Genomic DNA, 14,374 nt, shown 5'->3' with positions numbered 1-14,374 from the left:
GGAGTGCTCTCCTCACTGCCTCCCTATGGAATACCATGTCAAATTCAATGTTTCAGTCTTAAACTTCAAAGTCACATAAGGGGTAGGTCAAATTTCCTGGGGACTGCCTGACTGACCCTGCATCATTATGACTTCCCATGGCTTCTGTGTTCCACTATGTGCAGGAGTCAGAACTTTCTGCACAACTGCTTCACAAATCTGGAGTTAAGTCCCAGAAGATATTAAAACGACTACAAATCGCACTGATTTCAGATGAAAATTCCAAGTCCACTTTAAATCACCACTTCATCATGGATATTTTTAGTAAAAGTCATGGACAGGTCACGGGCAATAAAGAAAAATTCAAAGAAGCTGTCCCTGACTTACTAAAAATATCCATGACAAAATATTAGCCTTAATCATAGGCGTGTTGTGGTGCTGAAAATTTCTGTAGAAAGACAGTTGTAAACCACTCTCTATGTTGACTGATCCATGGAATGGCACTGAAATCAATCTCAGAGGATTAAATATGGATTTTGTCACTAAAAAGGTACAATAGAAGCATCTGCCCCTCCTCCCCATAAAAAAAAAGGATAACAAATCCAAGTGCTGACAGCTGTAGGAAAAAAGAACGGTAGATAACTTACTGCCCTGTCTATTTAGGTAAGCTCCAGAATCATGTAGAGCTACACTATAAAAACAACCCATAATTCATGCCAATATCCCTTCATTAAAAGAAAATTTTCGTTTGGCAACATTCTGATGACATGACTACAGATCGACACATCTAACTTGTTAAATAACCAATATTTGACATTAGGCAGAAGAGGTATCACCTACGTCTGTTCTTGAAGGATAGGCAGGGTTTGAATCCTGACATTTTAGATTCCACCATGAAGACACGGCAGTTGGTGTGACGTGCCTTGCCCTACTATACCAGGTTGTGTATAGGAGGGTCCTAGACCAATGTCTTAGTTTGGATTTTCTTCAATGTTTTTTCATGGGGGGGGCGGGGGCTGGAGGAGGACATCTTTGGAATGGAAGTATAAGATAAGATTTTGTCTCCTAAAAAGTTGAAAAACAACCTGTTTAAAGCCTCGGAAGAGAGTGGTGGGTCAGATACTCGGTGGGTTCTGTCTTGCTGCCACAGGCAGTAAATGGGAAATGAGGGAGGGTTATAGCCATTCTACTCTTCATACCCTTGTACAGGAGCACAAAGAGGCACAAGACACATGTGCGGCCCAAAGAGATACCCTTTTATACTGCTGTATGGCAGTATTAGTGATAAAATTCCATCAGTCCTCTTTTTTTATTCCAGTACACTTTCAGCAGACATGCAGTGCACATGCAAAGAAAGGTATAGTTTTTAAAAACATTTTTGAAGTCTTTATATATAATATACAAGTAAATACTCAATTGGGCTTTTATTTTCAGTATAATCAAATAGCTGAAACAGGAAGAACTATATTAATTTTCCTTTTTTATTTTTCATTTTAAAAATTACATGGATTAAAAACCTTACAACATACGAGTTTCAATTTTTCTCCTTAATATTTAACTCAAATACTTAAATGAATGTATTTGTAATGTCAAGAAATCTCTCTTTAGTGGCAAAGATTTTAAGTTTGTCTTCTGAGAACACTGCCATCTAGTGAATCCCAAAATATTGCTGGAAATAAAGTTTATAAGCATATGAACTCAAGAAAGAATCCCTAGATAGCTTTTGCTTTTTTACCCCTCTCCTCCTTCTCCTGCACCTTTTTGGAATTTACTGTACTAGTAATAAACTTTTCATCCAAAGAAATAAAGCACCATAACAGAGTGCACAAAATGAAATAATGCAGAATCTGTTTTCCAATTGCCATGTTCCAACTTCCATAAGATAGGAGAGGTTTTTGATATAGTTGTTAAAGTCTCAGCCTTAAAGTTATACCAGGCTCTTTAGAGCAAACTAGTAGCCTCTCTCTGCACAAGAACAGTCCATGCACAAAATCTAAACTTCTGTAAAAAAAACCTAAGCCTCCAACTGAAATATAAGTTAGAGTGAGAGGGTAGAAAATAATGAAGTTTGATCATACCGCTTTTTTTTTGTTTTTTTTAAGGAAAAAGAGAAATGTGTTTAAATATATAAATATATTTTCTTAATTCTTGAACTGTAAATCAGGTGAGCTACCCTTTATGAAGCTTGCTCACTTCTCTTCAAAGAATTGCCAAACAGACAAGTTACAGTGCTAGTTTGCAGTTCACTCAACCTTTGAGAAAAGTATAATTGATTATTAAATAAATACTTTACGGAGGTTCAAACTGAACTCCATGATGGGAGAATATAGAATTGCAGAATTTTGAGCAGAATATTTTCAACTGTAAACTGGTATTTTGCTTCAGAATCTCCAGTCAGGTTACTGGGAGTTGTATGGCTAAATTATTTTGCATTCTTAATTGGGTACATCTTTGCAGTCTCTCTCATAGGCTCTTAATTCTTTTCTTCACAGTAAGACAAGATAATCTAATTAGTAATAGACTTAACATATACCCAAAATATTTCAAACTTGTTATTCGGAATACTGAAATACAGTGAATGTTATGTACTTAGTATCACCAGAGAAACACTTACCCCGACAGCATCTCAAATATCAAAATTCCTAGAGCCCACCAGTCCACGGCTCTTCCATGACCTTTACTCTGTATCACTTCTGGCGCAAGGTATTCTGGTGTGCCACACAGCGTCCATGTTCTAAGAGAAACGAACCAACAAAAACAACATCTAAACTTTCACTTACTGTTTTAAAGGGCTGGATTGAAACTATAAATAAAATTAATACTATAGGCACACTAATGTTTGTAACAGTCAAGTTCACAAAGCTCTAAATGTATATTACAAGTGGCAAGTCAAGAATATTGCTGTTTTTAATCATTTCATACAAAGTCAGGAAAGGGCCATTGTAATTATCTACTCTGAACTCCTATAACAGAGGTATAGGGAAGTGAAATGACTTGCTCAGGGTCACATAGGAGGTTAGTGATAAAGATAGGAATAGAAACCAGGTTTCCTGATTCCCAGTACAGTGCTCTATTCACTAGACCAGTGGTCACCAACCCATTGATTGCAATCGACTGGTCGATCCTGAAGCCTTGGCCAGTCGATTGTGATCTCTGGGGCTAGAAGTCCGGTGGTGCAGGGGGCTCAGGCAGGCTCCCTGCCTGCTGTGGCCCCATGCTGCTCCCGGAAGTGGCTGGCTGCTGGGACATCTCTGCGGCCCACCCATGTAGCTCCCATTGATTGGTTCCCGGGCAACGTAAGCAGTGGGGGCAACGCTTGCAGGCACAGGCAGCGCAGAGATACCCGCTCCCCCCCGCTCTCCCCAGGGGCCGCAGGCAGAGATGTGCCAGCAGCCAGCTGCTTCTGGGAGCGGCATGGGGCCACGGCAGGCAGGCAGCCTGCCTGAGCCCTCTGCGCCGCTGATCGGGAGCCGTCTGTGGTAAACGCCTCCCAGCTGGAGCCTGCACCTTGCACCCCCGCCTGCACCCAAACCCCAGCTGAAGATTTTTAGAATCCTGTTGTTCATTCTATTTATCCATTCATATTCCTATGTTTGCATCTTATTTTCATGTTACGAAATTTCCAATATTTATCATTAGAATTTAACATTGAGTATAAACATTATATTTTGTAAGAAAAAAGGCAGAGAAATAGGCAAAATAAATAAATAAATAAAAAATCAGTAAGTACACAGCTTTCATCTAATCCTGGACACTGCATCCACCCTGCCAGTTTAACCCACAAAGCTTGCAGCTCATATGGAAATGAAACTTTTGTTGTCTTCTCAAAAGCTGAAGTCCTCCAAACTAGCTTAAATATGCAGTGAATAAATAACTTTTTAGACAATTTAAAATTACATTCCTTATAGTGCATTGTAGTCCTGGGTCTAAGTCACCTGTACGATGAGGGCACTTTTGATCAGTCAAGAATATTATTAGTAATACTAAGAATAGTAATAGTAGTAACTTCAGCATCATGCAAGGAGGCATTTATGTAATGCTGCTAAAACCTCCAGTAAGCTCCTGCCATTGAGAAAACCCACCTTGAATCTGCTGATTCAGTGTTTAACTTTGTACTCTGATCTCTGCTAGTCATCAGTGCACTACAACCCTACCCCTGTGGCTATTTAAGGCTCCCTGCATGTGTCTGGAAATGACAACTTTCAGAAGAATCCCAGCCCTCCCCTTTAATAGGGTTACCATACGTCCAGATTTTCCCAGACATGTCCGGCTTTTTGGTCCTCAAATCCCCGTCTGGGAGGAACTGCCAAAAACCCGAACATGTCCGGGAAAATACTCCCAGCTTTGTTTTGCCGGCAGCCCTGCCCCAGTCCCCTGCTTACCTTAGAGCGGCTCCAGCAGGCTGCGAGCTGCAGGCAGATTCCCCCGCAGCGACGGCGGCTGCTGCTGCTCCCCCCAGACACCTCAGCTTCGTGTAGCTGAAGAGCCGAGCTGCCCGAGCGCTACAGGTTTCACGGTTTGCCGGGCAGCCCCCAGACCTCCAGACCCTGCGCCCCCGGCCGGGCGCTTCTCCTCCCGGGCTCCGGCTGCGTTGGGGAAGCGCCTGGCCGGGTGCGCAGGGTCTGGAGGCTGCGCCCGGCAAACTGTGAAGCCGGTAGTGCTCGGGCAGCTGTTTTGCGTGGCTGGGAGGGAAGAGGGGGAATGCGGGGCGCTCAGGGGAGGGGGCGGAGACTTTGGGGAAGGGTCGCAGTTGGGGCGGGGAAGGGGTAGGGCCAGAGCCCCGTGGAGGGTCCTCTTTTTTTAATGTTTAAATATGGTAACCCTACCTTTAAACACATCTGAAGGACTCATGCCAGAACTCCCACCCATACCCCGCATCCTGTCCCACACCACAACCCCACTGCCACAGCCCAGAGCCCCCTCCTGCATGCAAACTCCCTCCCAGAGCCCTCACCCCCTCCCGCATCCCAATCCCCTGCATCAGCCCAGAGCCCGCTCCTGCACCCAAACTCCCTTTCAGAGCCTACAGCTCTCATCCTCTCCTGCACCCCAACACTCTGCACAAGCCTGGAGCCCCCTCCCGCATCCAAACTCCCTCCCAGGGCTTGCACCCCTCACTCCTGCACCCCAACCCTCTCCCCCAGGCTCAGCCATGCACACCCCACAGTTGAGAATGCTACACTGATTTGCAACGATCCTGGAAGGATTTTGGATCTATAAACCACAAATGACACTAATAAAAAGTAAAACTCATGAAATGTCCAGTGGATTCTATGAGATTGGGTGCAGGGGTCATATGGTCACACTGTACCTAAACTCCCTCCCAGAGCTTGCACCCCTCACTCCTGCACCCCAACCCCCTGCCCCAGCCCAGAGCCCCCTCCCACACTCCGAACCCCTCGGCCCTAGCGCAGAGCCTGCACCTCCTTCCGCACCCCAACCCCTTGCCCCAGCCTAGTGAAAGTGAGTGAGAGTGGGGGAGAGCAAGCAACCGAGAGAGGGGGGAATGGAGTGAGCCTCGGGGAAGGGGCCGGGTAGATCCTGGGTTGATCTTAAGTTCAAAAAGTGATCTTGTGCGTAAAAAGATTGGAGACTAGACTGCACTAGACTATACGGCTTTGAACTTTGTTCCAATCTAAAAATCAATAGGGATCCATCAAACTTGTGTTTGATTACTTTTTAAAGCTCAGTTTGCTTAGAAATATTTATTGTTGCATATCTTCTCTCCACAGATACACAGGTCCGCTAAAATTTAAACTCTCTGTAATGTAATTCAAGCAAACACTTGTATTATACTATATTACATATACGCACACATTTAACTATCTGCTTTGACTCAGGGCTCATTTATTGTTTTGTCAGGATACATTTCTAGCTATTCAAAATTTATCTTTACTATCCAAAGTTAAGCACTGTTATTAAGGAATGTTAAGTGGTAATTCAGCTGTCTATGCTATATACAATAGATAACTAATTGTTGTAATGAACTAGAATCTGAACTGTTCTCTGTGAAACATCTGTGGTGCATCTCTTTCAGAGTTTCATTGGCTTCACTATCTTGAGATTCTTTTTAAGTGTGAAAATAAAAATCCTGTTTTCATTTTTGAAGACCTGCACTTCCCTGAAATCAAGTAGTCAAAAGATAAAGCATTAAAGAATATTCTTGAGTTGAAATGGGAAAGGGGGGCATCTCCATCACAGAAGAGGTATATAGAGTCTTACTCCTTGTCAAATTTTGACAAAAGTACTCCTAGAATGAATGAAAAAAATCATTTCAAAGCTTTGTATCCCACCACTATAACGGCATTTGAAATAAAAAAAAAAAACAACAACAAAAAAACAACAACAACCCCCCCCCACACACACATAAATTGGCTATATCTCAGGGAGGGGGGAAACAGTATTTTAAGAGTCAGGCCTGAGATTTTAAATTGGGTGTTTATTAGAAATAAAAAGGCTGTTGAGGCAATCCTTTAAAAGAGGGCTCCTACTGTAGGAGTTTAAGTTTGTTAATGTTTTAAATGTGACAAAAGTTAAATATGTTTTGCTCCAACAGAACTGTCAGAATACATTTTCAAATACACTCCTCTACATGCCCAGCATTTCTTGAAACTGTTCATTAGCCTGAAGACACTCCTTCAGTTTTTACCATAAGAAGCTTGGGGTATTATTTTTAAAATTTAGAAAATGTCTGATTATTAGAAAATACAATCTCACATACACAAATACCCAGACACAGCACTGCTTTACACACTAGTGCCATCTAGCAGTAGCCTGATAGATGACTATAATGCATTACAAGGTATGCAATCAGTCTTAAAAAATGAAAATTTCAAAACAAATAAAAAATAGAACCATATCATTTTAGGGTTTGATTTTTCATTCACATTAATTAGTCAAGTGCTACAAACTGATCCAGATTCCAGCCTCTGACTATGGACTTTACGACAGAAAACAGTGCACATAGGAGAGCTGGAATCTTCTTGGATTCTGACCTTCACAACTTATTTGTGGCCAGATTTTTCAGATAGAAAAGTCCTTATGAAATATTAGAGCATTGCTTCCAGTGCACAAAAGATTACGTATCTTACTGTTAACAATAAGATTAAAATGAGCTGTTTCCTTAACTACTTAACAGTTTAGTAATGGATAAAATTACTCAACTTGCAAAAGGAAAATTACAAGTATAGGGAAATATAATTAGAGAGTAGCTGGTCAAACACGACCATCGGGTTTTACTACTACCCAACAGGCCACCTGTTTTTACTGCTAATTTTATCACAAACTACTTATGTTAACTGATTGCCCACACACATTTGAAGGCGAATGTGTTAACTCTTCATCATGCTGGAATCATTAGCATATCTATTTTTCTCACACAGCATTCTTCTGTATATACTTGTGCTTTTACCTTTTTATTTTTCTAGAATTATAAAATACATTCCACATTTCAGGAACGTAAATAATTTTTTAATGTTCTCGAAAAAAATCAAGTTGCTCTGCTGAGATCAATAATAAAGTTCACCAATTTCATAAATGGCAAGTCCCTCCCCCATAAAAAGTTCTGGGAAAAGTGACCAGCCTTACAGAATATTTATTGGCTGCATGCTTCTGTTTTCTCTGAAAATAAAACTGAAGCAGAAAGAGGCAATTAATCTTTAATAGAGTAGACAAATTATTTTAAAACATTACAAGATTTTTCATATCTTGGGTTCACAAGGTAGGAATTAAAATAAAGCAGAAAACTGAAGGAAATTGTCTGTATAGGACTGCAGCCTAAGTTTCCCCTAAGCTGCGTGGCCACGCAGCAGGCTATTAGGGGCCACGCAGGCATGCAGAGGGGAGAGGTGCCTCTCTCCCTGGCCCCAGCCCCAGAGCTGCCATGACTGGGGGGGAAAGAGATGCCTGTCCCCCAGCCCCGGGCTACTGCGGTGAGAGAGGGCTGGGGGGAATCCTCTCTCCCTGCCACAGTTCCAGGGCAACCTGTGCCCCAAACCCCTCATCCCGGCCCCACCCCAGAGCCTGTACCCGCAGCCAAAGCACCTCCCGCTCCGGCCCTCGCACTGCAACCGTCTGGCCCAGCCCTGAGCCCCCTCCTGCATCCCAACTCCCTAATCCCCAGCCCCATCTCAGAGCCCGCACACCCAGTCAGAGCCCTCAACACCCCCACACACACCGCAACCCTCTGCCCCAGTCCTGAGCCCCCTCCCACACTCCAAATATATTAAATATATTGATTTCAATTATAACACAGAATACAAAGTATACAGTGCTCACTTTATATTTATTTTTTTATTACAAATATTTGCACTGTAAAAAACAAAAGAAATAGTATTTTTCAATTCACTGAACACAAGTACTGTAGTGCAACCTCTATCATGAAAGTTGAACTTACAAACGTAGAATTATGTACAAAAAGTAACTGCATTCAAAAATAAAATAATGTAAAACTTTAGAGCCTACAAGTCCATTCAGTCCTATTTGTTGTTCAGCCAATCGTTCAGACAAATAAGTTTGTTTACGTTTGCAGGAGATAATGCTGCCCGGTTCTTGTTCACGTCACCTAAAAGCGAGAACTGGTTTTCGCATGGCACTGTTGTAGCCGGCAATGCAAGATATTTACATGCCAGATGTGCTAACATTTGTATGTCCCTTCATGCATCAACCACCATTTCGGAGGACATACGTCCATGTTTCTGATGGGTTCTGCTCAATAACAATCCAAAGCAGTGCAGATCGAGGCATATTCATTTTCATCCTCTGAGTCAGATGCCACCAGCAGAAGGTTGATTTTCTTTTTTCGTGGTTCGGATTCTGTAGTTTCTGCACCAGTGTGTTACTCTTTTAAGACTTCTAAAAGCATGCTCCACACCTCATCCCGCTCAGATTTTGGAAGGCACTTCAGATTCTTAAAACTTGGGTCAAATGCCGTTGCTAGCTTTAGAAATCTCACATTGGTACCTTCTTTGCGTTTTGTCAAATCTGCAGCAGAAGTGTTCTTAAAATGAACAACATGTGCTGAGACATCATCCGAGACTACTATAACATGAAATATATGGCAGAATGTGGGTAAAACAGAGCCGGAGACATACAATTCTCCCCCAAGGAGTTCAGTCAAAAAATTAATTAACACATTTTTTTAACGAGCATCATCAGCTTGGAAAAATGTCCTCTGGAATGGTGGCCGAAGCATGAAGGGACATACAAATGTTTAGCATATCTAGCACATAAATACCTTGCAATGCCGGCTACAAAAGTCCCATGTGAATGCCTGTTCTCACTTTCTGGTGACATCGTAAACAACAAGTGGGCAGTACTATCTCCCATAAATGTAAATAAACTTGTTTGTCTTAGCAACTGTCTGTATAAGAAGTAGCACTGAATGGACTTGTGGGCTCTGAAGTTTTACATTTTTGAATGCAGTTATTTAACCAAAGGAAAAAAAAAAATCTACATTTGTAAGTTGTACAATCTCTTTATCGTGAAAGTGCTAGAGTACTTGTACGAGGTGAATTGAAAAATATCTCTTGTTTTTTACAGTGCAAATATTTGTAATAAAAAATAATATAAAGTGAGCAGTGTACACTTTGTATTCTGTGTTGTAATCAAAATGAATATATTTGAAAATGTAGAAAAACATCAAAATATTTAATACATTTCAATTGGTATTCTATTGTTTAACAGTGCGAATAAAACTGCAATTAATTTTTTGAGTTAATTGCGTGAGTTAACTGCGATTAATCAAACCCCCTAACTATAACTAAACAAGTCAAAATATTAGATAATTATGATTGTAGGGTTTTATGCTGGCTCTCATCACCATAGTATCCGAATGTCTTTATTGAAAGTCAACAGAGCAATAGCCAAGTACTCAGTGGACTTTAAGGAGTCTATCTCCTCACTCTCCAGTGGAAAAAACTAAAAGCTTTTACTTGGGTGGGACCGTATAGGAGGAAGGGTTTGGTTTATTTGGGGGGAGAGGGGTATTTTTGACTAGATGGGGGTATCTATATTGTGGGTATCATTCTTGCTACAGCGTAAAATATTTTTCAAACCCTTCAAAAAGAATTTAATAGTGTTTCCTGAAGATGGTCCGATACTAGATTTACCGAATGTCCTTTGCAAGTTCACTCCATAGCCAGATTTCCTCAACTGACAACGCTTTATCCCCAGCTCTTACATACTTTGCCCTATAAGACACTCATTTCTACAGTGAGAGAGCAAGAGCATTTTACAGATGGGTTAGGGACTAGTATTCTACCTAATACATTTAGAATTCAATTAATTTCATGATGAAGTCAACGGGAATCTATCCATTGATTTAAATGGAAGTTTGATTGGGTCCTTTAGAGGACTGGTGTCCTGGGTTATAACTGTTCTGCACAGGCAAACCATGTCCATGCAGAATTCCATTGGGCTGTATTTGTAGCAGGATCAAGGCATGTGCAAGCAATAATGATTGAGATAGTAGATAATGTTTTTAAACATATCCTTCACCTCAACTCAGGCAGATACATTATTCTTATTGTGGTGCTTCCTCCAACTGAGAAACAAATTGCTAATTGTAATCTACAAAAAAATAACAATTTTGCACAGAAGTATTGTGTGGGTATCTCCAAAAACATCTAAGTAGTATTAATATTATTTTCACCTGTTTCAAACAGTATTGGAAATTAAAGTTATTACAAAAGGTCTGCTCAAATAAATCACATTCTATGGGCCAGTTGTGGCTTAGGACAATTAAACATCTTTTGTGCTGGAGCAAGAATACTCCAAAAACTTTAATGATGCTGACTTTACCACAGTAACTGAAGTACCTTGACTTCCCTGAAAGGTTTCCTCACCTTTAACTTAGGTTAAAATACTAGAAGGAAAGAAATAGTTCAATTATCTAAAATTTCAACCATGTAAAACATTTCCCTACACCTTGAAACATTGTGATGGCTTGTCCCAAAGCCATTTTCTATAATCTTGAGTGAAACCCTGCATTGGATGGAGTACTAGCAGTCTTTTCCAAAACGTAAGGTCATTTTCTCCATGTTTTCAGTGAAGGCATCTGAGGGAGAGCAATACAGAAAGGAGTGAGACAGCAAGAGAAATAGGAAAATGGTGTATAGAAGTAATAGCTTAAAATAGGTGTTGTGTCCACTAAAAACCACAAATGAATGAAATGTAAAACCAATATAGTACTTTTATATGCTCATTCTCTTCTTCAGGCTATTGCTGATGCTTCTCTTTTCTCCTTTTATCTCCTCCCATTTTCCCACTCTTCCAATTACCTCAAATGCAATATATATTCCTAATCGCATGCCTCTTGATGTTTAGGCACTTGGGCTCAAAAGTATGTTTAGTCCTGGCTGAGAGAACAAGAGTGAAAAGATAGAAAATCAGGAAGTGAAGTGAGGACACACTACTTTGGAGGAAGCCACCGACATGAAGTGGAAAACTGGAAGAAAACAGCTGAGTGACAGAGAAGGAAGAAAAGGGGACAAGTCAACATAAGAGAAGCAGAGAAGAGATAGCTTCTTGTTTTCTAAGAAGGGTTGGAGAAAAGAGGCAGGAGAGAAGAGATAACTAAAGAAAAACTTACCTGCCAGAAACCACCACCTTCCTTATCATTCACAGACTGAAAAATTGCTGTCTTAGGGCGAAAGTGTAGCATGGAGCTGCCTCGCTCCATGGAAAGCTCAGGTAGACCCGAGAAGCTATGCATACAGGAAGGACTGTGCAGATTGCACAATCACGGAGAACGGAGAAACTTGCTCCTTTAAACATTGTGACCAGACAATCAGTGAAAGGATTTGGGAGGGTTTAACCTGGCCCATGTCTTCTTGCCTGGGATGACATTCTCCACCTTTTGGGTTTATCAAAGCAGCACCTCTTGGGCTCATTTGAATACAGCAACTGCAACTGTTTAGACCAAGGCAGGGTGGGGAACTCTGTGTGGGCTCACTCATCTTCTGTATGCTGCACTTGTATCTGGCCTGTGACAGCCAACTAAATCGGCCAAAGGTAGGAATGATGAAATAAAATAAAATAACCCATAAACTAAAGGGAACAGAAAAGTGAGAAATCAGGCACATTTCACGTTAAAACGATACCCTCCTGAACCATTATTTTGAATTACTCCTTCTTTAGAATACTTTGACAACAATTTACTTCAGGCATTTAAGAGGAAATGTCAATAAATTGACAATTTTGCCATTTTTGAAAGGGAATAATTCCTTACATGCAAAAATTATGAAGTGTGAACCACTTATACACAAGCTTGTCATGTTTTATAGGGCATTCTAATCCTTAGGAAGATGTCAATTTAAGTAATAGAATAATCTAAAGGCCAGGTTACAAGCACTAGGAATAGTATAATTCTATTTAATTCCTTTTTGAGGGAGGAGAGAAACAACACAGATAATCTTGGGGTACTTCTGCTTTGATGTATAACCTGGCCTGGGCAGTTTCTTTGTAGCACTGTGTTAGTTTTCAGAGTTTTGATTTGTTGTATTTATATTTTTGTACAGCTCCTACCTTGAGGTAAGTGCTCTATAAATTTAAAACATAATTATAGATATATAGCCACTACTTCTCTGTAATAATTGTATTAGGAGAGCTCTCCCTTTTTATAGATGCACAATAATACATAGTACATTATAGCTATAAAGCCACTACTTCTCTGCAATCAATTGTGTTACGATCGCTCTGTTTTTATAGATGCACAATAATATATAGCAGGGGTGGGCAAACTTTTTGGTCCGAGGGCCACATCTGGGTGAGGAAATTGCAAGGATGGCCATGAATATAGGGCTGGGGCAGGGGGATGAGGTGCAGCAGGGGGCTCAGGGCAGGGGGTTGGGGTGCAGGAAGGAGTGGGGCTGTGGGAGGGGTGCGGTGTGCAGGAAGGGACTCAGGGCAAGAGGTTGGGGTGCGGTGTGCAGGAGGGGGCTCAGGGCAGGAGGTTGGGGGCAGGAGGTGGCTCAGGGCAGGGGTTTGGGGGGCTGAAGAGGTTCGGGGTGCGGACTCCAGCCCCGTGCCGCTTACCTTGAGCAGCTCTGGGGTGGCAGTGGCGCGCAGCATGGCTAAGGTAGGCTCCCTGCCTGCCCGGGCCCCGCGCCGCTCCTGGAAGCGGCCTGCACCACGTCCCTGTGGCTCAGGTGGGGGTGGGGGGCAGAGGGCTCCACATGCTGCCCTTGCCTGCGGGTACTTCCCCCGAAGCTCCCATTGTCCGCAGTTCCCTGTTCCCAGCTAATGGGAGCTGCGCGGGGCGGTGCCTGCAGGCGAGGGCAGCCGCAGTGCCGGCCGCTTCCGGGAGCGGCGCAGGGCTGGCAATCCTGCAGCCGGATCCATAGCCCTGACAGCCTGAGTCCAGCCTGCGGGCTGTAGTTGGCTTACCCAGATATATAGTAAAAAAAAAATAAAAAAAAAAATAGTAATTTTAAATTCACAATAATATGAAGGGAGAATAATGTTTAACCACTAGAAAAGATTAAAACTAGCAGCATGGGTTTGATAAACTACCATTTATGGCTGGTAAATACCACCCCCATTGCTGAACAGCATACTTTGTATTACTCTCCTTATCTCTTTTACAGTTGGAGTAGCTATAAATTACACACCACTCTACCATACTCAAGTCAAACCTAATGCAAAGTGCCAGACTATAATCTTATCAACTACTTTTCTGAAATAGGAGAGAAAATGTAAACAGTATACAAAATACAGGAGAGGTATTACAGTATAATATTACAGAATATATTCAAATTAACTCACTTTCCCTTTGTTCTGGATTTTAAATTGCTAAAATCGAAGTATATTGTTCAGTCACACTGTTGATGCTGAGTTATACCCATTATACTTAACCACACCAAACACCAAATTTAGATCAGCCACTAAGTGGCAGTATCTAAATTTAAAAACAAAATCATGGGAATTAGTGCAAATACAATACAATTCATAATGAGACCCACTAATTTACTACATGCAATAAAGGTTTGTTTCTTGTTAGTCGGCAGAATTCAGTGAATTGGAGTTTTATGAATTTCTGAAGTAAGAACTGCCACTGGGTTATAATCACTTGTGTAAATCAGGAACTGTCTCCATAATTGTCTATTAAGACTGCCATTAAAGACAAGAAAGATCTTTCATTCAAAACAATGAATAAGTTAAATTTATTCAGGCAGGGGAGGAGCAATCATTTCTATATTATTAATGTAAAGCAAATCCAGACAATCCAGTTAAATGTGGTGCTCAGAAATTAAAATTAACCTCACTTTATCACAAACCTGACCTCCAATGTTCAAGAACCTTTACTATTACAGGACAACCTCAAAACATGAGATTCATTCATATTTTAAAAACAAGAGCTACTAGATTCCATATATGCCCAGCATTAACTGAATTA

General features: G+C 41.3%; 1 protein-coding gene across 1 annotated transcript in view; it reads right to left on the bottom strand.

Annotated features, from left to right (window-relative positions):
* PRKX (protein kinase cAMP-dependent X-linked catalytic subunit) overlaps positions 1 to 14,374 on the bottom strand; it is a 128,472-nt gene that overhangs the window by 36,013 nt on the left and 78,085 nt on the right. The window contains exon 4 of the mRNA XM_065408647.1: positions 2,594 to 2,713. Within this exon, the coding sequence (XP_065264719.1) occupies positions 2,594 to 2,713 (120 nt within the window). The remainder of the gene's footprint in view (positions 1 to 2,593; positions 2,714 to 14,374) is intronic.

Source organism: Emys orbicularis, chromosome 1, assembly GCF_028017835.1.
Source record: "Emys orbicularis isolate rEmyOrb1 chromosome 1, rEmyOrb1.hap1, whole genome shotgun sequence".
NCBI lineage: Eukaryota > Metazoa > Chordata > Testudines > Emydidae > Emys > Emys orbicularis.
The sequence above is the reverse complement of the archived record's forward strand: the minus strand, read 5'-3'. Positions and strand labels throughout refer to the sequence as shown.